Raw genomic sequence first — 24,730 nt, forward strand, 5'->3', positions numbered from 1 at the left:
ATCCCAACTTGGTTGGAGACAGTGACTGTATCGGCCGAAGCGATCTGTCACGTTGAGACTCTTAGAATATAATTACACCCTAGTCATTGGAACGTCGCGGTTGCAATATTGCAACCAGGTATTCGTCCAACTTTACCGATACGACTGACACGAGAAGGTCGGCAAAGGATTTTGTAATGGCATAGCTCAACTCATTTCACACGCGCTGGACACGAAGAGGACCCCTTTTCCCCCCTCGTCCACGGAAATCAGGGCAGTTGCTATCTTTGGCAATGTCGCGCTCCTCGTGACAGCCCCTAGCATTTCACAAAGTGACAGAGAGACAACAGAGAGACAGTATATCATCACGAAGTTAAAAAAAGTTGGCGCGCTCCCGGCCGGGGCTCCTCAGTATCATCTGAGGCACGTGCCTGCAACGACACACCTTGCATACCGAGATGTTGACATCTTTGGTTTGCCATACGACCTGCTCAGCCTCCTTCCGTTGGTCCCCGCCCGGACCGACTGGCTTCTGTTCAATACCAAGGCAGCGCCGCCCCGTGTTTGTTCTGCTATAATAAAAAAGGTAAAGAAGAAGAAAAAAAAGAGGCCGCCCCCCTGAAGATGGCTGTGGCCCAGTTCCTATGCGACGCCGCGTCGCATTCGACTGGATATTTGCTTCCATTACGATGTATGTGCGGGGGCAAAGGGGGCCATTCTACCACTCTTCATTACAGGTCATTTTTGGCACGTGCGCCCGACTGTTTTTTTGCGGGTCAAGAAGACCGTTTATTAGGAGGCACTCCGGTTGGATGGTCCCGGTGGAAGCTTGATCGAAGCGGGCGGCGATATAATATGTCCCGTAGTATTATTACTCTCCGACGTCACTGACGGGGATGCAGCCCTCGCGTCCCCGAGGGCAGGGTTAGAAAAAAAGAAAGAAAAAAAAAAGAAAAAAGAAACGGCTCTGCGTGAATGTGCATGAAGAAAGGGGGTAGATATGGTGGTAGTCGGAACCATTAACATGCACAAAAACAGGACGTGATGACTGTAGAAGGAAGCTAGTTGGCTTGGGGGAATCATTGAAGCTGACCCAACCAAATGGACCCTGGATCACATCTCTCTTGTGCCCCGAACTATTGGACCAGGGTGCCTCGGACACGGTTCTGGTTTTGGAGGAAATGTATTCAACCGAAATCAGCCAAGGACCACTACCGTTGATTACCTTGACCAGGCAGAAGTAATACGCATACTCGTAAGTGTAACAAGCAAACGAATAAAAGAACGGAGGAATAAAAGTCTGAGGTCTTTTGAGGTCCTACCAGATTTCTATACGCGGTCTTTGATGTGTGGTACGGGAATCTGTCAAGGTGTCGATGCGCGTACGATGGATGGTACAGAATGCATGGTGCTGATAATAGCAGTACTACTGTAATTACGTGGTAAGCTGGTTTTTTGTTCATGTGGGGAAGGCAATATCACATTGAACAAATCTGCAGATTTTGCATGTGTGGATTATTTTCGAGCGTGTTTGTACATACCGGTACATAGGTTTGCAGTGCATATGTGCCCTCCTTCATCACCGGTTTTTTTTTTTTTGTTCTTTTTTTTTTCTGTGGGAGTAAATATTACGATACAAGGAGGATCTTACCTGTGCGATTCTGCTGTTCGCACACCCCCTCGCCTGCCGCCCTGCGGTTCATCAGAAAGTCCAAATGTGGTTTTATTGGACGGATGGATTCCCGAATCCGTAGGGGACCTGTGACGATCGCTAGGGACAAAGGAGAAGGGATTTGCAGGCCATGTCCACAAGTGATAGAGATATGTTATGCCACAATCGACCGTTTCTACGAAGTATGTGTCCAATCGTAGATCTGTGGCCAGGGGTGTTTTGAGCGGGTGGGCTTTTTTCCTTGTGGAAAAACGAAAGGAGACAAGAATTTTTGTTATTTTTTTTTGGTTTGCATTGTCGGGCTGTTGGGCACAGCTTCGGGGAACGTATCAACGACGCATCATGGGCCAATATGGGGAGATGAAGGACTGTGCAGCAGTTGCAGCAGGTGGCCAAGTTTGACGTGACAGACAGGGGGTTGAATGCGCGCCGCATGCACGCGGGTCCAGGGGAGGAGAGGACTGTGTCCGGCCTCAAGGGGAAAACAAACCAAATAAAAAACACTATATTTACAAATTGATTTGCAATACTGTACGTGTGGTCAATTGCTACCAAGGGATGAGATGGGTGGATAGTGAGGGGCGCGTCGCGGTAAATTGCGTCCGCATGTGTTAGTCTAATTCGCGCTTGGTCACGCCTCAATTCCCAAGGACTATTTACTGCAACTTCACTTGAATCGACTATGTTTCTCAAACTTGCGCCTTAATGCTTTTGGTGCGCTGTTTAATACACGGACGAGACGCAGCCGCATCTTGATAGGGGGCTTTCATCTCTTTCATTCTTTCTTCTCTCTTATTACCTGGTGCTAATTCCCTCTCTTACTTCATGCTGGCAACGAAAAAGGTAACCAAGCCGCCGGGCTATGGCCATAGCAACGAACCAGGGGCAACCGCACCCACCTCACGGCCTCACCTCCTGTGACGACAGTATCCGCACATTGCCCGTCATCGCTCCCCGTGGGTCGTCGCCAACTGGCAGTATTTACTCCGCCCTGCCTTCCCTTCCCGGGCCCGCAAAGCCGAGTCATGAACTCCCTCTCCCAGAGTCCCGGGGGGTAGCCGACTAATTGGGAGGTCCACGAAGTAGCACGATGATCCTTTCCTCATCTCAGCAACCAACATTTCGTACACACACACACCCCTCCCTCAATCCAACCGCCAAGTTTATATCGAGTTATTGTAACGGGCTCTTGGGATTGTGTTCTGCATCCTGGGTACTTTTGTTACTACTACAGTATTCGTATTATATGAGAGCCAAGAAAATAAAGATAAAGAAAGAGGGTCCCGCGCATAGAATTGTTCCCTCGGTGTAAATCCCGGAAAGTTATTTTAAGCTCGGCTGTAGTTTTTCAAATATTTTTTTTTACGTTTATCCATAGATCGACACAGGATTTTTCCTCTTTGCCGACCCGACGGGGAAAAAATGCAGAAGAATAAAACAACAACCGTCGTCGCTTTTTGGTGTAGAGCCTTTCTACCTGTATGGTTCGCCACCAAGTCGCTCGTATCCTTTTTGTGTGTCCTTGTCGTCTAAACCGCAGGGATCGTCCGTGTTGTCGCCGCCGTGTAGTGATACGCGGGCATGACAAATATATTGCGTTCGGGGCAGAATGAAAAAATAAGAAAATTACCGTATAAAATAAAATAAAAACTTATTAAAAAATCATCCTACGCCGGACCCCCCCGGGTGTCCGGAGAGAACACAAAAAGACCTTACGGGGGAAAATTCAGGAGGTGCGGGACGCTTCGCCCCGCCTTTGCGGCTCCTGTACCGGTACCAGTCGCATGAATGTCGGAGGCAGGAGGCTTGTTCGACTCTTCCTCTACCACGGCTTTCAATATCTCGTACGCACACAGAATACGAGTTTAACCTCAAGACCGTAGATACCAAGCCAAGCAATGATTTCCAGGTTCTACGGGGGTGATCTGGAACTATTATTGCAATGGTTTGACGCTGATCTTATTGCTCTTGCTCCGTTGCCGGACCGATAACTTTTTTTTTCCCTCTCTCTCTTCCTCTCGTTCTCGCTCTGCTGGCATGCCAGGGCACTGTCTTGTCGTCGTGGGTTGGAGGTCGATATCTGTTGGCTTTCACTGACTTGCCATTGTGTTGTAGCAGTCGAGTTGTGTCGGACGGAGGTGGGACCCTTTCCCCCTTTCCGTAACGACACACCGCCGGTGAGGAGACTAATAATACCCGTCCGTGTCAGGAGACTAGGTATGTGCGTAGTCAATAAGTCAATAGATAAAACCTTCCTACTTTGTCAGTACCGGGACACACAAAAGTCCGGCGCAATTTTCGGTGGATGGCAAATGAATGATGCATTCTATGAGTATATTTCCCCAGAGCCGATAATAATAGGGACATTTCCAACTCGGGAAAACCCGACGAAAACCTTTTACATTACTGTTGCTCATATTGGACTAGGATTCAAGCTTTTTCTTGGTGTCAATGTCTGAACACAAGCCATGTGTTGTTGAGAGAGGGCCGAATTTTAGCACGAAACGGTCATGTGCGTATTGACCGATGGCGTAATTAATCTTTCACCGTTCAATTGCACAAGTCTCTCTCAACAGCTCTTATTGACCCGGGGCAAGCCAGAGGTACTTAAAGTGGCTGGCTAGTAAGACTACCTACAGACCAGACTGCGTTATCCGGCTAGTCCACAGAGACAGGTAAATCTAACTAGTTCTAGTCTTGTGGTGTGGCTGCAACGATATATTCATTCGTGTCACAAGTGCGCGTCCGGTCGGTCGGAATCATGAGCGGGCTTGAGAGGGGAAAGGCACAAACAAGCATTGTTTGTTGAGCTGTCTCGGTCAACTGAGATGTGTCATGCTGGACAAACTCTATAGTGGTGGTAGTATGCCGCGCTGGCTGTTCATGCGGGTTCCAGGTCGTGAGGTGGTCCGTCCCTGACACTCGTGGTCTGATGATTGGCCAAAGGGACGGCTTTTCGAGACTAAAGACGTAACCTCTGGGAGCGGTCCGCCAGTTGGTATGTAGCACGCCGCCATCCACAAAATCTACCCGCCAACGGAACAGTCAAATTCATCGCAGGGCAAACTGCTACGTAGAGCCTGGTGAAATGGCCCGTAGCAGAATACCTAGTAGCCTCAGCATGTGAAGATCCGGACCGAGAAAAAATAAGGCCGACCGGATATGCCCAAAAGGCCTGCAATGTAAGAGTCGTCGACCGTTAGAAATAGAAGATGGTTTGGCCGCGAAAATTCCTGGGCTTGTTTCTCTTTGTTCATTTGCTACGGGGGCTACTGCAAGCGAGCGATTCACTCGTGCTGGGCGAACGAAACCAAACCCTTCTCACCTGAACTAGGTACTTTCCTACTTTCCTTAACAAAGACGTTGAATTTTCAGACAGCTTTCCTCAACATACGGTACGGTACAACATAATCTCGATTGCTGCAGTACACCAAGCTAGGTAAGGTACTTTTTATGGTCTTGAACTGGAAACCCCGCCGTAGCGTCCGGTCCAGGCTCAGATTGATTACGCCATCCCGTCGCAATAGTCAAAAACCTGGGCGAACGACGTGCATTAAAAGAAGCGTCTGGGCCAACGACAGCACGCGATAAGGACCCGTGCTTTCTTATCGCACCAGCAATTCCCCCAAATTCCATAGGCAGGCGTTTCGAAGAGTGGCCCGCCACTTTGGTCGAACCTTGGCTTGATCGAGTCGGTATTCAGAAAAGGCCCAGTCGGTCTGAAGTCGGCATCCAATTATCATATTCTCACCGTCTTCGTGAAAAGCATCTGATCGAGTTTCTTCTTTCCAATACCCTGCTTCCATCTCAAACGACCCTGATTTCGCTTGCGCAGCTGCGAAAATATTCGAGCGGGCAAGAAGTTGCATTCCCAGTGCACCAGCATTAGGAGCTGCACTGCGTCACACAAACACGCCTGTCTCAAACATAGCTGTCCCTTGGGTTACCTGGGATGGCCCCGAAACCGACTGCGGCGGAGGCGCCAGAGGAGCCCCAGAGCGATGGCTCTAAGCTCAAGACGTTTGTCGGCATCCTTAGAAAGTACGTTGGACATCACACTTGGCTTTTTGATGTTGGATATCAATTCTACACTCTTCGGACGCCCCGAACGCGCGGCAGGGCATGGATCATCGACGACCCCGCATCGAATAACCGATGAACGGAGGGCATCAACCAACGACGATGATGGCATCAAGACCCATAGAAGACAAATGATCCTCCGAAAAAGGTTGTTTTGAAGCACGGTGATGAATGCTAACGAATGGCACTTATGCCCATCGCAGGTTCATCGGCGTTCCTGACCTCGCAGCTGTTCGCTTCTCCCTTCCATCACAGCTCCTCGAGCCCACACCTAATCTCGAGTACTGGAACTATCTCGATGCACCGAATACATTCATCGCCATCGGTACATCGGATGACCCCGTTGATCGTATGCTGGAGGTTCTGCGTTTCTGGTTTACAAAGGACTTGAAGTACGCCAAGGGCCGCCCTTGCAAGCCATACAACTCGTGCCTGGGCGAGTTCTTCCGCTGCAACTGGGAGGCAGAGGACAATGCGCCCAGAGTCAACACAAAGGCCATATTAGATGGAACCCCGGATGGCAGCAGGCCTGGCAGTGGTGCCTCAAGCTTGAAGTCGAAGAAGAATGTTCCGGCAGCTCTCGGGGTTGCTGCTGGCGACTCCCGCGCGGCTTCGAACCTATCAGTTGCGCAGACCGGCACGAACCCTCAGAATCCCGTCGTGAGAGTTTCATACCTCACCGAGCAGACTTCTCACCATCCACCCGTGAGCGCCTTTTACATCAGCTGCCCGGAGAAGGGACTTCACGCGCGCGGTTTTGACCAGATCACAGCCAAGTTTACTGGCACGAGCATCAAGGTAATGCCCGGCGAGCACAATCTTGGTATCTTTGTCACGCTCGAGCGCCACGACAACGAGACGTACCAGCTCACACACCCGGCCGCCCATCTCGGTGGCTTTTTGCGCGGCGGTCTTAACGTTACTGTGGGTGACATGTGCTTCATCACATGCCCCAAGACCAAGCTCAAGGCCATTCTCCGCTACTATGATGAGGGCTGGACTCGGTCAACCAACCAGGTTGAGGGCATCATTTTTAAATATGACCCAGAAAACGACACCAAGGTTAACATCAAGGATGTTGCGGATGAGGACATACTGGTGAGGTTAAAGGGCCCGTGGAAGGAGAAGGTCGTCTTTACAATGGGCCCGAAGCCAGTTGTATGTTTCCCCCATTTTTTCATCTCTGTTTTTGAGCCCCCAGTCGCTACGTGGCACAAGGCTTCTGGACTAACAAATCAATACAGGCCTCGCACCCGCCTGAGAAGCAAACTACTATTATTGATATTGGGCCGCTCAGCGTGGCACCCAAGTCATTGCCACCCCAAGAGATGCAGCTCGAGAACGAGTCTCTGGAAATGTGGCGCGGAGTGACAGAGGCCATTAATGCCAAGCAATACTCCAAGGCTACAAACGTCAAGATTGAACTCGAGGAGAAGCAACGTGAGAAGGCACGCGAGCGGGAGCGAACAGGTGAAGCTTTCAAGCCCGTTTTCTTCGAGCAGGTCACGGACAAGGGCGGCAAGCCGCAACTTACCGAGAAGGGCCGTGCCGTGCTGGAGAGGGCACAGAAGGGCGACTGGAGCGTCGAGGGTATACTGGATGTGCCCAAGCCCGCATCGAGCTAATTGATGTCGGAAGGTATTTCCTGGGTTTCATTCGGGACGTGTTTTTTTGTTGGGCATAGATATCTCGTTGGTGGTGCCGGCTGGCTGGCATATAGAGCACACACCACATAAGCGTCATGATTTTTTGCTGCTTTTATATTGTTTCATTTGCTTTCGTTGCCTCTCTCACCGCGAGATGTGGAAGATGGATCAATCCCTTCCCCGTTTTTACTAATTGTGTTTGTTCTATTTGCTTGCTTTTTAAAGGCGTTCAGATAAATCCACAAATTTCTTACAATAACCCAATTTGAAAGCCTCTCGAATGGCATCCTCTTTGGAGGTTATATACCGACTTGGTTCTTATGTGCTATGAGCAATATCAAGCAACTTGTCTGACTTGACCCCACTGATTAAAGCACCCGTGAACACATGGTGCCCATTAGGAAGGGTTCACTTGTCAAGCATGATGATTTTTTATCTCAATCTCAAGGCTTTCTCCAAAGAAGCACCATAGTGGCCTGCACAGATGTCCACCTATATGAATTTGCTTTCAAACCCTGTAAATTCGATTTGGAGTATGAACATTAGTGTACGTAAGGCTGTTTGAATACTGCCCAATTCGGGCATGCCGATTCTAGAAGGTGGTATTTTGATCCCAAGCTTGAACGTTAATATATTATTAATATATTCAGGGCGCAACGCATAATTTTATATCAAAATAATATTATCAGCGTGCATTACATATACTTCTTGGCATGTTCCTTTCCAGCCGTCCAGTGAGATATCTTTATTGTTTGGTTTTCCCATTGCACTGTGAGTACTTCCCCCCCCCCCCCCCCCCCCCCCCCCCACTTGATGACCATTATCGTCAGCCTGGTTATGTAAACAGTTGATGGCTTGTTCGTACATATTTTGAAGGTGTAAAATCCCGAGCATACACAACCATGGCCGTGGAATAATCTCCATCCGTAGGTTTATTGATTCGTTCCTTGGCATATAGCAGTGGTTTCCGCAAGTACAAAGGCGGAATGGTAACCAAAGCGAACACCAAGAAACTGGAAGCGGACTTCATATCCCAGCTTGCCAAGGGATATTTACTTTCTCGAGTACAGTCAGTGCAACATGCGTGAGGACAGGTCCCAGTTGAGCCGATAGGGTCGCCCCGTGCTTGGTCTACGTGTTGAGTATACTTTGCGCAGCAGGCGCCGTACCGGATACACCCCTTCGAGGACCGTAGAGTTACAGAACAGGAGAGCACATGAGCCGTGGCAAGTTCCTGCTATGGCTCATCGGTTGTCAGAGCGCAATAGAGCATGGCCGACAGAGTAAAGTAGCCATTCCAGGCGTGACGGGGATGTTTGCTTTTAGCTTTCCTCAAGTTAAACCTAGCTCCCTAGCGAAGCCAACTGCTCCTCCGTGAGTCCACTCGTCACATCCACTCGAGATAAAATAGATTTTGCCTTCTATGAAGGCTTGCCGTGAGGCGAGGTCATGCCACCTTGATCTCCGAAACCTCGCCCATCTCGTTCTTGACCTCTCCAGAGACTTTATATGCCACACGCCACCTGAGCTTGAAAACATCAACCTTTTTATTTCTATCACCGGCGTGCCACACTTCGAGAACCTGCGTGACACCACGGCTTTGCTTGGGTGACAGATCCCTGCCAGTTTGAGGTTGTAATTGTGATTCGTATCCCTTTTCACCACAGTTAGTCGAAAGTCGCATGGACAGCAAGCATGGAGACGAAAGAATGGATAACCATAAAACGAAATCAACGAAAGAACACCTCTATGAGGGCATACCTTGGGAACAGCAGACTGGAAATGCAGCTCGGACAATGGTTGTGCTGTGTTGTTCGAAAACGCAAAATGTAACCTGACCGAGTTGGCACCCGGGGTAGGCCTCTTGGCAATCAGCTCAATCTTGAGCCCCTGGTCAGCGAGCACAGCCTTCTGCTCCTGAGGCAGCTGCGGGGCCGCTTCCGGCGGCAAAGCAGATGAGAAAGCCCACTCGTCGTCGTCGGCGTCTGCGGCAGTGGCTGCTGGTGCTGGCGGCTGGAAGGCCTGTGTGACATGGGCTGGCGTTGATGGTTTAGAGGAAAAGGCCGAAGGAGAAGCCAGGGCGGCAAACGGGTCGGTTGTGCTCTTGGGTGGCGGTGCAAATAGAGATGACTGGTAGTTCGGAGGTTGAGGCGTTGAGGATTTGGATGAGATTGGTGGTGGTGAAGTAAATCCCGAGAATGGCGAGCCGGATGGAGCCGGAGGAGCGATCGTCGTTTGTAAGGGGCCTTTGGCGCTGCTGTTTTCAGTTATGGACGACAGTAAAGCCGGGCCAGGGATGTCTGTCACAGTTTGTTAGTACTCCTAGTTTTCTCGCAAGTAACATAGGGAGGGGGACCAGCTTACTTGTGTTGGCTCCGAAACCCAATTGTATCCCACCACTCTGGCCACCCAAGCTCTCGCTTTCTCCAATCGAGAGGCCGAGGAGATCGTTTTCAATACCACCGGAGGGGCCGGGGGCCGACTGCGAAGATCCTGCACCATTTGTGCCGGAGTCGCCGTCAAAGTCGATAAGCGACAGCTCATTCCTGGCCGAAGAGGACGACGCCCCGGCAGCGGCCGAAGGAGGCGCGCCGCTCGACAGCTTTTTGGCGCCCTCGACATCGCCCTTCTTGAGAAGCTTGTACCTCTCTACCGTCCGATGTATGCTGTCGTTGATTTCCAACAGCTTGGCCACGGCTTCATGGTCATCCGATTCCTCTTCGCACATTTTCTGGATCTTTGGCTGCGCGCTCGAGAGTGCCGAAGCTAGCTCCTCAAATACATCGCCGTCCTGCATCGTATCCCCAGGCTTGAACGCCTCCAGCCTTTCCTCCAGTAGCCTTGCCTTTGCCTGGATTTTGCCAACCTCCTCGGCCGCCTTGGCGCGGTAGTCGACCTTGGTGCGCGTGTCATAGCCAGCCATGACCTTCATCAGACGGTTGGCTTCCTGCAAGTCCTCTGGGGTTCCTCGCCGGATAAGCTCCTGTAGTTTTGCCGATTGCGCCTCGCGCTCCTCTTCCTCCATTTCTTCGGCAGATTTCAAATTCTACCAACATGAAGAACCGTAGAGGTATAACTTAGTAAATAGCACATCTCTACAAGTGCATAGTGAAGAACAAAACACCACTGCGGGAAAAATCATGCCCACTTACATCGCTAGGATTCAGCACTGCAGCATCATCCCTCCTAACCTCGGGAAAAGTGTAGCCCTTGTAGCTCAGCAGCCTGTGCATATCCCTGATGAAGCCCAGGTCGTCCTTGTACCTGCTCGTCTCGCAGATGGTGCTCCTCCACTCCTCGATGGCCTCGAGGATCTTTGTTTGGACACGCGAGGCACGGATGGGCGGGCGCTCGGGGAAGCGGCGGACCAGCTCGTTGAGGAACTCCTTGGTGCTGATCTGCAGGTGGAAGGGGTAGCCGCAGTTCTTGACGCAGATGTCGAGCAAGTGCAGGGCCAGCAGGGCGACGTTGGCGTTGCGGTGATTGATATAGCCAACGATGGCCATGGCGGCCTCGCGTGGGGCGGTGCCCTTCTTCGAGTTGATCAGGTCCGAGATCTCGAGGTTTAGGGCCAGATTCGGTTCGTAGTTCTCCGGGCTGCACGCGGCCTGGATGAAGCGGAGCAGCTGCGAGTTGGCCGAGCTCGTGCTGCCTGGCTCCCCCCACCGGTCCCGCGCCGCGTATCGGGCGGATGCCGCCTCCATTGTGAAAGGGTGTTTGGGCGTGAGGCACTCGGATGTTACGGGCCCAAGGGGAATAGCCGGGTTTTGAGCTACTGCTGGTTGATCACAACCGGTATTCTCCCTGCGTCTGGGTTCGTGGTATCTTGTGTCGCTATCGTCGTCCCCGTAAACCTCCGATGTCTGGGGCGGGGCAAGCGCTTCGAAAAGAGGCCAGCAACTCCCAAGAAGCTGAACAAAAGTCAATCACAGCAGCTATATTTGTACGAGCGAGTCCCCTATGTTGCTACCGGCAAGCTGCGCACTCCATTGAGCAGGTGGGTAGATGTGGCAATATGCTTGACGACACGGATCTGGGCGAGGTGTATGTCAAGAATTGCGATGCGAAATGTCGGGCAGGCAGTAGATACGGTACAGCATATGCTGTCAATAAGCAACGCAACCATCAGTTCGAACCGTGTCAGGGTGGGACCCAATTAATCCCACCAGACTAAGTCAGGGTGACCGTCCGTTAATGTGGAGGTAGCTTGGCGGGGAACCTCCCAGTAGTGTTAGTAAGGCATTTTGGACTTTTTGGCAGCAAGTCAGCTAGCTGGTAGCCTGGTAGGTGGTAGGTACCTAGGTTCCTACCTACCCAACGAACACATGTGCGGCGCAGGAATTTTCTCGATGAGCATACTGTACTGCAACTTTGCTCGGTAGGTAGATTTGTCTATGTAGTACAGTAAATATACCGTAGCAAACAGGTACGTACCTACCTTGCTGAGTGCCCCACCATTACACACACATTGGGCAAAGAGGGATGAGAAGCTTTCTTTGTATTCGGAACCAAAAAGCGCCATCTTCAACGCCAATTCATTTTCTATCTTTATTTTTTCTCGCCTGCAGATAAAAATATCACACAGGAAGGATCATTCAGAATAAAAAAATGGTCCGCCACAAGAAGGACTTTAACAGCAAAGGCAAGCGCCTTCACCACGGCCCGCCAAGGGGTAGCAGGCCACCCCCACGTCGCCAAGACAACGATGCCGGCGACGATGATGGTGACGAGAACGACAGCAGCAGCAACAGCCGCAGCAACCGCTCGCCCCCAGCCTTCAAGGCCGCGTGCTGGGACCTGGGTCACTGCGACCCGCGCCGGTGCTCGGGCAAGAAGCTCATGAAGCTGGGCATGATGCGGCCGCTGTCGCTGGGCCAGCGCCACCAGGGTGTCATCGTCACGCCCAACGGCAAGACGGTCGTGTCGCCGGCCGACCGTGAGACGCTAGAGCAACACGGCGCCGCCGTCGTCGAGTGCTCGTGGGCCCGCACCAAGGAGGTGCAGTGGTCGCGCGTCGGCGGCCGCTGCGAGCGCCTGCTGCCCTACCTTGTCGCCGCCAACACGGTCAACTACGGCAAACCCTGGCGCCTCAACTGCGTCGAGGCCCTGGCTGCCGCCTTTGCCATCTGTGGCCGGCTGGAGTGGGCCGCGCAGATCCTCGAGCCATTTTCCTACGGTGCCGCGTTTTTGGAGATCAACGCTGCGCTGCTCAAGAGATATGCGGCTTGCGCAGATGCGGACGAGGTCAAGAAGACCGAGGAGGAGTGGATGGAGAAACTGGAGAGGGAGTATGCCGAGAGTCGGGAGTCGGATGGGAAGGATTTGTGGAAGGGCGGAAACATGAATCGGCGGCCAATCATGGAATCAGATGACGACGAAGACGAGGATGGAGAGGAGTCCGGAGAAGATGGGGAGGGTAGCGATGGGAGAGTGGATGGCATATATCTCGGCAAGAAACCTCTAGGAAAACAGGCAGAGGCCGACGACGACGATCAACAACAGTCAAAGGATCCTTTCGACATATCCGACGACTCAGATGACGATGCGGCCATGGAGGAAATCCGCAGAAAAGTACTAGCGTCAAGGCCATTCGCAGAATCGTCGGCAGCGGCAAAGACGGGTATCGAAGTCGACGACAACAAACCCGCACCAGCCTCAATCCCTCGCCCACAGCCAACAAGTAATAGCAACCACTTCACGCCCGATCTGGAAGTAGAGCCAGATTCCGACAATGGTTCGGAGGACGACGAGTTTGACGGCATCATGTCCGCCACTCCCGTGACTGACCGGGTGGGACTGGCAAAGTTGGAAAAGGAGAGGGCGAGGGCGGCGATAACAACGCGCACGTTTACATCGTCCTCCATCTCGGCCCCGCGTAGGGGATGACCGTCACTAGATCGGATATAGAAAATCAGACGATTTGAAACCTCTTTGATGATTAGCTGATGGCCCTGTTGCGCGAAGAAAAGCAAATCGCTCTCTCTGGATTTGCAATTTCCAAAATATGCAGATTATCAAGTATGCAACCTTCAAAGCCAATTCGGGACATATATATATGCAAAAGGAAGTACGCCACCTCGTCCACAGATACGCCATGCCAAAAACCCAGTAATGCACCGGAATAATGCAACCCCCCCAAACAAAAGAAATTATTCAGTTATGCCAAGTCCACGCAGCTCACCACCCCCAGTGCCGCTGCCACCCTCGACGAGATCCCATCCGTCTCCATCCCTGCCTCTTGACCTTTCCCTCTCATATTTCCGCACCCTCTGCCCAGCCGCGATAACATCCACAGGAACCTTGCCAAACTCGATGAACCGTCCATCTCCAAGCTTCAAACCCCCCGGCGACGAGCCGGACCGCGCCATCGCCTCCCCACCCTGCACCAAATCTGGACTTTGCCCAGGCGGCGCGCCAAACTTCACAGGCACAACCGGCGACCTCCTACCACGAGCAACACTGCCGGAAGCAGGACTGGTCGATCGAATAGACGCGGATGCTGCAGCCGCCGGGTTCCCCGCCAATAAGCTCCCGGAGCCGGCGCGGTGACGCCCGGGTGACATGAGTTCAGAGTGCCGCTCCTCATACCGCTGATAACTGGTATGAATGTCAGGGAATGCGGGACCCATACGCGGCGACGGCTCGGTGCGCACGTCCGACGGCGCGTGGCTGTAGACACTGCCGGACCCACTGCGGCTGCCGCCGGCGTCGTAGCCGTAGTACATGTATGGCGGGCCGTGTGGACAGGCGCCCCGGCTGGTATTCAAGCCGCCATTGGAAGCCCCCGTTGGAGAAGACCGGGTGCTGGTGATTGGAACTGGTGGGGTGTGCCTGACGGGCATGGGAGCGAGGGACTGCTGCTGCTTTTGCGGCTGCGTTTCTCCGCTGGGGTTGCGCGACATGGGCAGGGACGTGTAGCCATCCGGCGAGGGGGGATATGGAGCTTGCGGCGGCTGTACACTGAGAATATAGGGGTACTGATGTGGCCCACCGCTGGCTCTGTGATCTTGTCGACGCCCGTAAATCTTTGGAGGATATCCAGTCACCGGTGCAGCGGAATACTGGTAGCCACCAGTGCTGTTCCGAATAGACGGTGTGGAGCGTGTCATGATGCCCTCTCCATAGTCACCCTCGTCTCGTAGCGTTTCGAGCAGTTCCGAGGAGGGAATTCTGGCCCGTCCAGGACTGTATAGAGGGAGGTCGGTATCCCACCTTTGAACCGACCCAGGCACAGCCGAACCACCAGTAGCTGATGGGAACGGCTGGAATTGCGGACCCCCGCTGGCAACAGACCCGCGCGTTTGGCGCTCAAATGGAAGACCAGGAGGAGAGAAGGGTGATGTAATCTGGCCAGGGCTCGATTTTGTCGAGCGTGACCCGGCAAAGAGCGTTGAAGGCGCCAGTGGCGGACTGCTAATGTTGCTCTGCGGCGCAAGTGCAGGACTACTGACGTTGCTGTACACCTTGCTTCCCGGTAGACTAAGTTCGCGAGTCTCATCCGGAGGCGACTCGGCCACGACCGTGATTGGAGACTCGGAGTTTGTCTTCCGGTGGTGCTTCAGCAGATCGCTGCTTGACTTCCTCGATAGGTCTGACCAAGGTCTTCTTGGTGGCCTTGCCCGCGTGCTCGATACGCTCGATCCCCGACTGTGGCTTTTGGCAGTGCCGTTTGATGACCTCCGCACACTAGGCCCCCTGCTATTTAAGCGTTCAGAAGAGGCTCGAGACCGGGGTTTAATGTTTTCTCTGAACCGCTGCAGAGCGTTTTGGGTTTTCTCAGTCCAGCTCGACGGAGGACTAGCGACAGTCTTGAAATACTCGTTGTGGAACTCGCCTGGTGAAGTGGGCGGTTCGTCGTTATGGCCAATGCCCTTGCCTCTTATGTCGGGGCCAGTGGCAGTTGTGTTTCCTATCGGTCTAGGCCTTCCAGCCGCCACACTCGCGTAGCTGTGACCGTTTGCGCCGTCGATCCTTAGCTTCGGACGAACAGGGGTCCCCGTTGTGTGGCTAACACTCCGGACTGTCTTGTCATCACCGCTCAGAATAACACTAACGTCGTTGATCATTTCGGCAACCGCGCCGCCAGCCGGCGAAGTCTGCTTGAGTTTGTTGAGAATCATCCTCGCCCCGCTCTCGGCCGTCGTTTCTGGCGCCACCGAGGTTCGCCGTGTGGAGCCGCCATGTTGAGCATGAATTTGGGCATCGTATCTAGACCCTTTAGCTGTCTCTCGGCTGACGCTGCTACGCGGATCACTGACAGTCCTGTCCCGCCAAGCTCCTGCACGATCATGGTAGCGGCGGCCCTCGTTTTTCTTGACGGTCCTGTGCTGCGGAGAATGTGTCACAAGCTGCCATGGCGGTGAACGTGGGGAGTTGAGTACAGCGGAAGTAGCTTCTTCGATCCCAGGCGTGGCAGGGTCGATCCGTGGGGAGGGAACCGCAGGCACCACAGTTCCTGTGTCATCAGCGTCCGCCACAAACGGCGGCGCCGGTATTGTCTGCTTCTCTGGATATGGGACCGGAACATGGAAGTGATAGGGGTTGACGTAGTCCAGCGGCGCAGCAACTGCAGTTGGAGACTGGTGGTAAGTCCCAAGGTCATTATTATCATTGTCTAGTACAGGAACCCATTGCTCCACGCCTGACAAGCTTTGCTGGCTGTTCGGGGTGCCGCTGTCCGTTTCGGATAGACTGCCGCTGTTCCTTTCAAAGACAGAAGAAGGCGGTGCCTCGTCGGCTGTCCGGAGGACGATGTGTGCTTGCACTTTTTGCGTGAGCGAGATGATAGATTCGTGGCAAAGTCCTGATCGCAGCTCCAATGCCTTGCGTGACTTTACCAAGCGCTCGCGATCCGCGGCTTTCTTCTCAAACCGCTCCACGTGGTCAAGCAGCTTGCGTCCGTGGATATGAAAACGCCGATAGTCGTCTGGCAGCCCTATCTTTGGGTCGTGTTTGACACGATTGTCGGCCTCATCGTATGACCGGCAAAATACTGCTACAGCACGCTCAAGCCAGAAAACATATTGTTTCTCTTCAGCCAGAGTCTCAACAAAGAAGGCTTGTACGACACTGTGAACTCTCAGGATGTCGAGGTATTCAACGTTGCGGTCGAAGCTTTGCCGTGAACTGCGTGAGCTGGTTGGTGATATATCGTCGCTCTCTATCCGCTCGATTAGCGCGAACATTATCAACACTTTAAGTGAGTTGTTAAGGGTCATCTTTCTATGTGAGACATCGAATGTCTTGACAGGTGTTGTGTTATCCAAAGCATGGAGACCTGTTTTCTGACGTTAGTACTGGCCAAAGTCAAGTACATCAACTTGAGATACACATTTGCTCACCGAGCGCAATCATCTCCACTGGCAAGTGGGAGTCGAAAAAAACCAATATAGACATGAGATTCAGCGCTGCGTTGGCACCGCGATCATGAAGTTGGTCGTAGACGGCCCGATAAGCCGGCAAACTGCCAACCTTGGGTCTACTGCGGTACGACCTCAGATACTTTGATAGAGGCTCTCTGGTTGTCTTGAGGTGCTGGGCCGCAACGTGGATCATCAGAGGCAACCGCCCCATGAGCTGCACCAGCTCCATTGCTCGTGATCGATCGTCTTGGGACCATGGACGCGGCTTTTCCATCTCAAGAAGGAGCAGCTCTTGCGCCTCCTGCACTGGCAGTAGATTCAGCTCCATCACCTGCGGGTTGTCAAATTGATGATCCCCGCCCACTGCGGCATCAGTCGAAGTGAATATAATCGAAGTTCCAGGACGGCTCGGGATGAAACGCTCGGTTCCCTTGGCGTCAAATTGTATGCCATCAAAAACCAGTAGCCAGTCATCAAAAGTTTCGAACCATGCGCGAACTATGTCAACGATACGGCTCGGGTCTCGTAGCAGCTCGTCATCCACTGCACCGCCAGCCACGTCCTCCAGCGAATCTCGTATTGCTTCTGTCTTTGCGATGCGCCAGAACCAGTGTTCCATCTCTGGTATCGACTTGGCCCGCACCCAGTAGACACCGCCCGAATAGTCGGCTTTGTGTTTGAATACGTACTGTCGTGCCAAATGGGTCTTACCACCGCCAGGCAGGCACTGTATGAGTACAGCCGATGTTCCATAGGCCCGACGCCCTTTATCCATAAGCTTCTTGTGGAGGTCCCTCATCTCCTCCTCCCGCCCAATATTGTACGAGTTTGGCCTGAATGTCTCTGGGTGAATGAAAATAACTCCTGATGTCCCTTCTCTTGGGAGGCTTGGGTGAGAAGATGCCGGTACCAATGGCAAGGGTGAAGTGGCCGAGATCTCGGATCTTCCATCATGAGATGTGGATGCCTCCGATGGTGGAGGAGCGCTAGGTGGTGGTTCAAGATAACGAATCTCTCTATTGGTGCGATCTAATACTCGGAGAAAACGAAGCTCCCAAACAATCAGCCTCCGTTATTCCAACATAGAAGCCGTCAATACTCAGCTAGCATTACGGCTTCCCCGCGATCTGGGTAAAAATCCAACCCCTAATCATCCGCCTCATCGTGCTCAAATAGTGAATGCGTTGTCGACCTTGAAGAAGCGACAGAGTCCTGCGCGGAACTCTCGGATGGGGTGTAAATGGTGTTTGAGGGCGAAGGAGACCTACCGCTTGCTGAAGATCGGCTCTGGCCAGATGCGCTCTGGGGAGGACGCTACAGGGGGGATTGTCAGCACTGTATATCGGCCCGTGGACATGAATTTTACACCTACAAACGCCCTTATCTGCTCATTGATGTCATTTCTGGCTCTGGCCTGGCGCTCTTCGTCCTCGACACCCCATCGGACTTGGATGACATTAGGCGCCTCGGTCACCCACTCACGAAGGGTGGTTGAGACCATCCTGTAGCCGGGCGCGTTGTCACTGTCAAACTTGGCCATGCCTGAATGCGTCGCCTCAATGCCATAGTAGATGACGCCCGGCAGTTGAGGGCTCGCTGAATTAGCGTCAACAATGATAACCTTATGTCCCTTGATGTCTGTCTTATGATTCTCATGGGCCATGTGGATCTTGAACCGCTGGTAGACATCGAGGAAGTGGCTGTTGATGTTCTGCAAGGTCTCGTTGTCTCGCTTGAGCGTCTTGAGAAGGACCGACTCGGATTCGAAAAAGCGTTTCGGCACCACCGCATCTGACATGTGCTGCAACACTCCCGCCCACTGAGCCACGTCGGACCCGGTGTGCGGCGTGCCGAGAAAGATAATTCCATAAGTCGAGACATAGATGGACCTCAGAGCTGCATGCGCCGTGTTTCGCACATCGTTGCTGTACAGCAAAGCCCGCTTCACGAGAATGCCCCCGAGACTGTGCGCCACCCAAATGATGGGGTTCTGCGTTGTCTCCTCGCTCTTGCGGTAGTTGGTCAGGGTTGCGATGAGCGTCTGGGCGTGGACATGAATGAAGTTGTCGCTGGCGCTACGGTCATTGCGGGTCGAGTAGACATCGGCGTTGTACCCATAAACCAAGATGTTTGCATGCTGCTTCTTCAGCGAGACTGGCAGCAGGTCCGCAGGCCAGTAGACGCCGTTGGTGCGGGCCGTCCACGTCTTTTGTGGATCGCCATTTAGGCCATGGACAAGCACAATGTCGACCTTCGCATCTGGATGCGTGTAGACGGCGCTGACCTCATAGCGGGAGACCTGCCTGTTTATTGTGCCCTAATTTGAGGGAAAAGAAGGCAGTTGAGATGATGTTAGCTTCCGTGTTTGATCGCACTTCCCTGAAACTGTAAATCTAGAAACAAAAGCTTTCCACCGCTCCTTCCCGGTTTGCACCAAAGGCAATCGTCGGGGGCACGATGCTGATGCTGACGCTGTAGTCAAATGCGGCCCGCCCCGACGCTGACTTCGCGTAACGGGCGGGCCTTTGACCATTTCCACAACAGGGTGCAAGATGCGATCGAGCGGGAATGAGTATTCAAGTCATTCCGGCAAACAACAGACGAATTTCATCCAGAGGCGGTCTCGGGAGCTCCGACCAAAATTGTGTAGAGATAAGATGAGAAACGTAGTGACATACCATTCTTAACGGGATGGGCCCCGCCGTTTAGCTCAGAAAACCACAGTACGGTATGGTACTTGTCAATCGTGCGGTGCGCGCTGCTAGATCCGAAATCTCGATTGCTTCAAATAATCGAGTTCGGCCTAATATACTATATACACTGCGGAAAGGTAAAAAGTCAAGGGTGACAACAAAAGGGTGTGATGCAAAGACTGGGGGAAAAACATGTAAACAGAAATAATATATCAAGCGGGAAGAACCTGGAAAGATTTCATATCGACAAACGAGCACCCCGTGGCATTAAGGCGGGAAAGGGGCGATGCAACGCCACGAAATAAATTGAACAGAAATTCAACGAGTGGGCGTTACCCGTTGGAAGCATGCAAAGCAAAGCCGCAGCCTGACTGACTATTGCAGTTCAGTTACTTGCCCTTATGCCAGGCCCCCTACAGTAGTATTAAAACATGTAATGTCGAGCCAAGTCACATTTTACTTGCGGAGGATGTCTTTTCGGGGTGGCATGGTCCAGTCGATCTATCACGAGGGCCTCTCCGTCTGCCTTTTTCGCAAGTCGCATGGGGCCAGCTGAGCGCACCATCACCTCTGGGGGAATCGAATCCACACACGCTAGGGGCTCTTCCCGAGCCACACTTTAACAATCCTTGTCGAATCGCCGTTTTTTTAAAGCCGGGGGAAACTCCGCACTGCCGTCATCGCGATCCAGCCAGCCAGCGTGGTTTAGTGGTGGGCAAGGCTTGGCCCTGTCGCATTCTGCCATCTAAATTTCTGACAGGTTTGTTATGCTAATAATCTAGCAAGTCTAGGTAGCTTGCTTAGTTCTAGACAATCGCGAAAAGAATTACTTACTTCAGCGCCAATCGCTCTTACTTGGCGGAAACAAGCAATCCATGGACTAATATAGACTAGACCTAGATAGACCTAGAACCAGACCGATCTAGGTAGAAGTAGAAATCGCTCAGATGTTATTGAAACCCAACAGTCTACATACCGTGAGATAGTCCTACACTGCGGTAGTGGCTTGGTTTTCGTGCTTAGTAGGCAACCAACCGAATCACATAACTTACCTCATTGGTTAAGCCTCAGCTACCCGCCATACCTACATCCGACGCCCCAAAGTCAAGCTTCTCCTCAGTCGAAACACACTATGCATGGTAAAAAAAATGGTTGACACTCCTGGCTAAGACGACACAGATCTGCGGGGATAAACAAGTTAGTGTGATGCTGTTTCGGCACTTGAGCGTATTATAGTGGAGGCGTAGATTAAGGTATATAATATCCACACACCCTTCAGAATGTCTCGAATATCTTCAAAGTCTGAGATCACACAGTCATCAGAGAGAAAAACATCAAAGAGCTACATGGTTTACTTCCAATCTTGGCAGCGGGCGTGACTGATGGAGCCTCTGATTGCAACACACAGCCCACAATCGACACCTGACTGAAGTGTCTCGAATCGCCCAAGGCGCATTCTTTGACGTAATAGCAAGGTATCACGAGATCGCAACTGGGAAGCAAACAGATCCTATTTCACTAAGTGATATGCGAATCTCGTTTGATATCAGAAATATGGTGGCCTTTCCCCTTCTTTTACTGTTTCTCTGCTTTCCATAACCTTTCGTGACCTGCAATTGAGGTGCACCTGTGACTGACCACGCTTGTCTGGTAGCATCGAGTCCACAGTCTCGAGCCGTGTATATCGCCCGAAAAAAATAACTTGGTCAGTATCAAGTGTCAGATGGGAATGCACTCATTTGTCGCCAATCCGAGTGATTTTTTCTTTTCTTTTTACCCAGTCGGAGATAGCTCGAGAACACTATTACCCAAGCTCGATTTAACGATGTAACGCCGCCTGCGCCCCTGGCTGGTAATGGCGTTTCTCAACAGCGAGAAGGCGATTATCGGGTACCTGCATAGATAGTCTCATAGGATCCACCTGCGCCACAAAGCCGTAGGTCTTCCAGTACTGTTCCGCAATCCAACTAGGCCACAAAAGAGGAATATAGTCCTGCTATGAGCATACATGGCCCATACGATTGTGAGAAGTGTATCAAACGTATACACTTTTTATGAGTCATCCGTCCATGACATCAATCCGTGACAGACACTGACAGGCAGCCGAGGGAGGGAACGGGATCCTGTAACCTCACTGTTTGGTACGACGCGTCATTCTGCAAACTCGTCCGGGTATGAACAGTAGGCGGCTTTTCTCGGCTCAGCTTGGGGGAGGGCGGCTCAGCTTCGTCTCCAGCACAACTCCAGTGGGACATCATCCATGACCTATAATCACTCCTTGGGAGACAACATGACAACATACTCCCGTGTACTCTGCCCAAACTTGACCACATCCTTGTGCCTCAGCTCGAGATACCTGCTTTCCGGAACCTGGTCCCCGTTTATGTGCGTTCCGTTGGCGCTCTCCAGATCGAGAAGGTACGGCTTGACGCCGCCCACGCGATCGCCAAACTCGTTACGCTTCTCGACGTGCCGAAACTGTATCACCGCGTGCTGCTTGCTCACGCTCGGATGCTCGGCCAGCAGATCTGCCACCGCGGCGTCGCGCCCCACGAGCCAGCACGAGCGCGACGCGAGCGGGATCGTGTCGACCAGGTCGTCGCCCTTGAACACGAAAAGACGCCAATCGTCGCGAGCTGGCGGCTTGCGCGCCTCGGGTGGCTCGTGGTACTTGAGAGTGATAGTCGTGCCGTCGGCCTGCTGCACCGAGTTCGACGCCGCGGCCAGCACCCCCGTGGCTCCGTAGTTTGGCTTCTCCTTAGGCTTGTCGGGCTCCGCTTCTTCGCCGGTACCAGCCACCGCGAATGAGTCGGATTGTGATGGCAATGGCCCACCACGCCGGACTGGTTGTAAAGCATGTTCATCGTCCTCCTTCCGTCGGCTGCGTGAGCCGTCCCTTTTCTTCCTGTCTGAGTCGCGCTTTGAAGACCGGGCGGTGTCACCCCTTGATCTAGAGCGCCGTCTAGTCTTTCGATCCTTTCTCTTCCCATTCGAGAAGTCGTCGTCATCTGAATCATCCCTCCGGCGTCTACTCCTCCTCTCCTTGTCATCGTATGTCCGTCTAGAGTCGCGGTCGCGTGACCTTCTCCTGTGGCCCCTATCTTCTGGACTCCGGGAGCGTCTGTGGTGATCGTGACGCTTCCGCTCTCTCGAGCCGCCACGTCTGTCTATTTCGCGGTCGCTGTCGTCATGTCGCGTTTTTTGCCTACGACTACGGTGGCGGTCGCGCTCGTGGTCATCATGGTCGTCGCGGCGGCGCCGATGTGATTGCCTCTCAGCAGCTTCGTCCGAGGCCATATCGATTTTGTGTCAGATGTATAGTCCTCTTATGATGGCAGACCTTAAGGAGAGGTCAGATGTTTATCAAACAGCATGGAAATTGTAGTACGGAATAGCTTGGGTAGGTAAGCATTGATATTGAAACAATAGTGTAAGGGTTAGGGGTTGTGTCATGAGCACTCCAAATGCGACGGATAGCTGGTACGATCAACCGCACAATAATACATCATGAAAGTTAAATACCTTTCTTATCATATCTGCAAAGCCTGCTAGTAGATCAATTTCCCGTCAGTCGGCATCGTATCTGTTCACTAAGGTTCGTAGCCTCAAAGCGAATAGACTTGGTCACGTGGACATTTCGTTCCTTGCATAAGAATTACTTTTAGCAAAGCTTAGGTCCGATGTTGTCCGGTCTCGGGTCCACTAAAAATTTGGAGAAGTTCAACATTGAGTCCAGAGCTTATCAACGTCCCAAGTCCGGTTCTTCCAATCTCAACCTCAACGGCCCTTAACAGATCAACCTAATCGACGTCGGCGTCCCAGCGCACTCAGCAATCAAGATGGCAGCCTTTGTTAAGTCGGTAAATGCCTACATCAGGCGGGACAAGTACCTCAACTACTTCTGCTCAACACGTAAGAAGGCGACTCCCTACTCTTGCCTTCCTCCTTTGCACGATGAGAGTTGGACCGGAGCGCGTTTCTGCAGCTGGTCTGATACTCCCGCACCGAGCATGTCGTCTATCGTGAAAATTGGCCTGTGAATTGGCGCGCCCGAGAGATCCGGACGGCGTCACACCAAAAACATCCATTCCTTCGGAGTCCCGGAGGTGGAACATATTCTGTTGGGATACCCAATTGCTAATATGCGACTGTGAAACTTCACGCAGATTTCTGGGGCCCGGCGTCGAACTTTGGTATCCCCATCGCGGCCGTCATGGACACGCAGAAGAGCCCTGACTTGTGAGTGTCCAGCCGGGTTTCCTGCCCCGCCTGTCCCGGCGCAGTGGTGTTCGTTACCAGGAAAATACAAGCATGGATGGACCATTTACTAACGACTGACCCTCCGCGCAGGATCTCCCCCGTCATGACTGGCTCGCTCATCATCTACGCCGGCACCTTCATGCGCTACTCGCTTGCCGTGACGCCCAAGAACTACCTCCTTTTTGCCTGCCACTTTGTCAACGCAGGTGCTCAGCTTACTCAAGGATACCGCTACATCAACTGGAACTACTGGGGAGGCAGGGAACGTGCAGCGTTGGCAAGCCCCGTTTCGGCGGCTGTTGAGGCGGTCCAGGGCAAGCCCATCCCGGTGCCGGAGAGCAAATAAAGGAGCATCGGATGGAATTGTTGATCGGGACTTGTCAAGACAGAAAACAATGTTGGGATTGCGGAAGCTTCAAGGGCTTTATACTACGAGAAGTCGCCGTAGCTCTCCTGCATACTAGCAGCCCAACGCATACCGGCGATATTGAAGGAGCGATTGACTTTGGTTGGGGCCTAATATGATATGGCTCTGTTTGCATAAGACGCCTCTCGTCTCACTTCGCCAGTATATGGATCTCTGGGAAAAGAAAACGTAGTAGCTCATAAAAGACTACTGTCGGAATTCCTCGGGTGATATTGGGATTGGCACAAGTTTAATAATGAACCATTCGGAAGGGTTAGAGATGAGCATATACAGTAACTATCAATCTGTGTTATTTTGCGTATTTAGAGCTTTAGAACATGATGTCTGATTACCCACAAAGGCTTTAATCTAATTCGCTGCAAGTCTTTTGGGAACTTATCGAAAGCCGAATTGGCGCCTGTCCAGTAGCTGGATTTTGCGCATGTCTTCCGAGAGCTTAAGAACAAGGATAACAAAATACTTTTTCACGTTAAAATATAGTTCTGTTTATCACTCATAACAATATTAATATGGCAGTGAAAAGCTATGTTGACACGTGACCAAGCGGAGCCTCAAAAGTTATAATAATGGATGGATGACATTGTATGACATTCACACACCTGTGCTGGCCA

The 24,730-nt window shown here is 52.4% G+C and overlaps 8 protein-coding genes across 8 annotated transcripts; 3 read left to right on the forward strand and 5 right to left on the reverse strand.

The window, feature by feature from the left end:
- Window positions 1–169: 169 nt before the first annotated feature.
- On the reverse strand, window positions 170–1,682 carry MGG_17361 (uncharacterized protein; the record flags this gene model as incomplete). The annotated part of the gene is made up of 4 exons (XM_003718076.1): window positions 170–296; window positions 425–551; window positions 1,521–1,553; window positions 1,631–1,682. The coding sequence occupies 4 exons, from the start codon at window positions 1,680–1,682 to the stop codon at window positions 197–199; spliced, it is 312 nt and encodes a 103-aa protein (XP_003718124.1). The 3' UTR covers window positions 170–196.
- A 3,617-nt stretch (window positions 1,683–5,299) lies between these two features.
- Window positions 5,300–7,687, forward strand: MGG_00853 (uncharacterized protein). The gene is made up of 3 exons (XM_003718077.1): window positions 5,300–5,692; window positions 5,935–6,889; window positions 6,976–7,687. The coding sequence occupies exons 1-3, from the start codon at window positions 5,604–5,606 to the stop codon at window positions 7,354–7,356; spliced, it is 1,425 nt and encodes a 474-aa protein (XP_003718125.1). The 5' UTR covers window positions 5,300–5,603; the 3' UTR covers window positions 7,357–7,687.
- A 496-nt stretch (window positions 7,688–8,183) lies between these two features.
- MGG_00852 (ADP-ribosylation factor-binding protein GGA1) lies at window positions 8,184–11,556 on the reverse strand. The gene is made up of 4 exons (XM_003718078.1): window positions 10,530–11,556; window positions 9,742–10,423; window positions 9,139–9,677; window positions 8,184–9,031 (listed from the first exon to the last, which is right to left on the reverse strand). Exons 1-4 carry the CDS (start codon window positions 11,079–11,081, stop codon window positions 8,825–8,827), a joined length of 1,980 nt encoding a protein of 659 aa, XP_003718126.1. The 5' UTR covers window positions 11,082–11,556; the 3' UTR covers window positions 8,184–8,824.
- Window positions 11,557–11,708: 152 nt separating this feature from the next.
- MGG_00851 (uncharacterized protein) lies at window positions 11,709–14,936 on the forward strand. Its single transcript, XM_003718079.1, has one exon. The coding sequence runs from the start codon at window positions 11,986–11,988 to the stop codon at window positions 13,261–13,263; it is 1,278 nt and encodes a 425-aa protein (XP_003718127.1). The 5' UTR covers window positions 11,709–11,985; the 3' UTR covers window positions 13,264–14,936.
- On the reverse strand, window positions 13,527–19,420 carry MGG_00850 (uncharacterized protein; the record flags this gene model as incomplete). Its single annotated transcript, XM_003718080.1, has 5 exons — window positions 13,527–16,654; window positions 16,719–17,725; window positions 17,932–18,053; window positions 18,112–19,056; window positions 19,418–19,420. The coding sequence occupies 5 exons, from the start codon at window positions 19,418–19,420 to the stop codon at window positions 13,527–13,529; spliced, it is 5,205 nt and encodes a 1,734-aa protein (XP_003718128.1).
- A 631-nt stretch (window positions 19,421–20,051) lies between these two features.
- Window positions 20,052–20,570, reverse strand: MGG_17362 (uncharacterized protein; the record flags this gene model as incomplete). Its single annotated transcript, XM_003718081.1, has 4 exons — window positions 20,052–20,177; window positions 20,267–20,286; window positions 20,409–20,437; window positions 20,521–20,570. 4 exons carry the CDS (start codon window positions 20,568–20,570, stop codon window positions 20,052–20,054), a joined length of 225 nt encoding a protein of 74 aa, XP_003718129.1.
- A 355-nt stretch (window positions 20,571–20,925) lies between these two features.
- MGG_00849 (uncharacterized protein) lies at window positions 20,926–23,057 on the reverse strand. Its single transcript, XM_003718082.1, has one exon. The coding sequence runs from the start codon at window positions 22,727–22,729 to the stop codon at window positions 21,704–21,706; it is 1,026 nt and encodes a 341-aa protein (XP_003718130.1). The 5' UTR covers window positions 22,730–23,057; the 3' UTR covers window positions 20,926–21,703.
- Window positions 23,058–23,152: 95 nt separating this feature from the next.
- Window positions 23,153–24,508, forward strand: MGG_00848 (uncharacterized protein). The gene is made up of 3 exons (XM_003718083.1): window positions 23,153–23,344; window positions 23,599–23,671; window positions 23,783–24,508. The coding sequence occupies exons 1-3, from the start codon at window positions 23,272–23,274 to the stop codon at window positions 24,036–24,038; spliced, it is 402 nt and encodes a 133-aa protein (XP_003718131.1). The 5' UTR covers window positions 23,153–23,271; the 3' UTR covers window positions 24,039–24,508.
- Window positions 24,509–24,730: the final 222 nt, after the last annotated feature.

Source organism: Pyricularia oryzae, chromosome 5 (genome assembly GCF_000002495.2).
Source record: "Pyricularia oryzae 70-15 chromosome 5, whole genome shotgun sequence".
Lineage (NCBI taxonomy): Eukaryota > Fungi > Ascomycota > Sordariomycetes > Magnaporthales > Pyriculariaceae > Pyricularia > Pyricularia oryzae.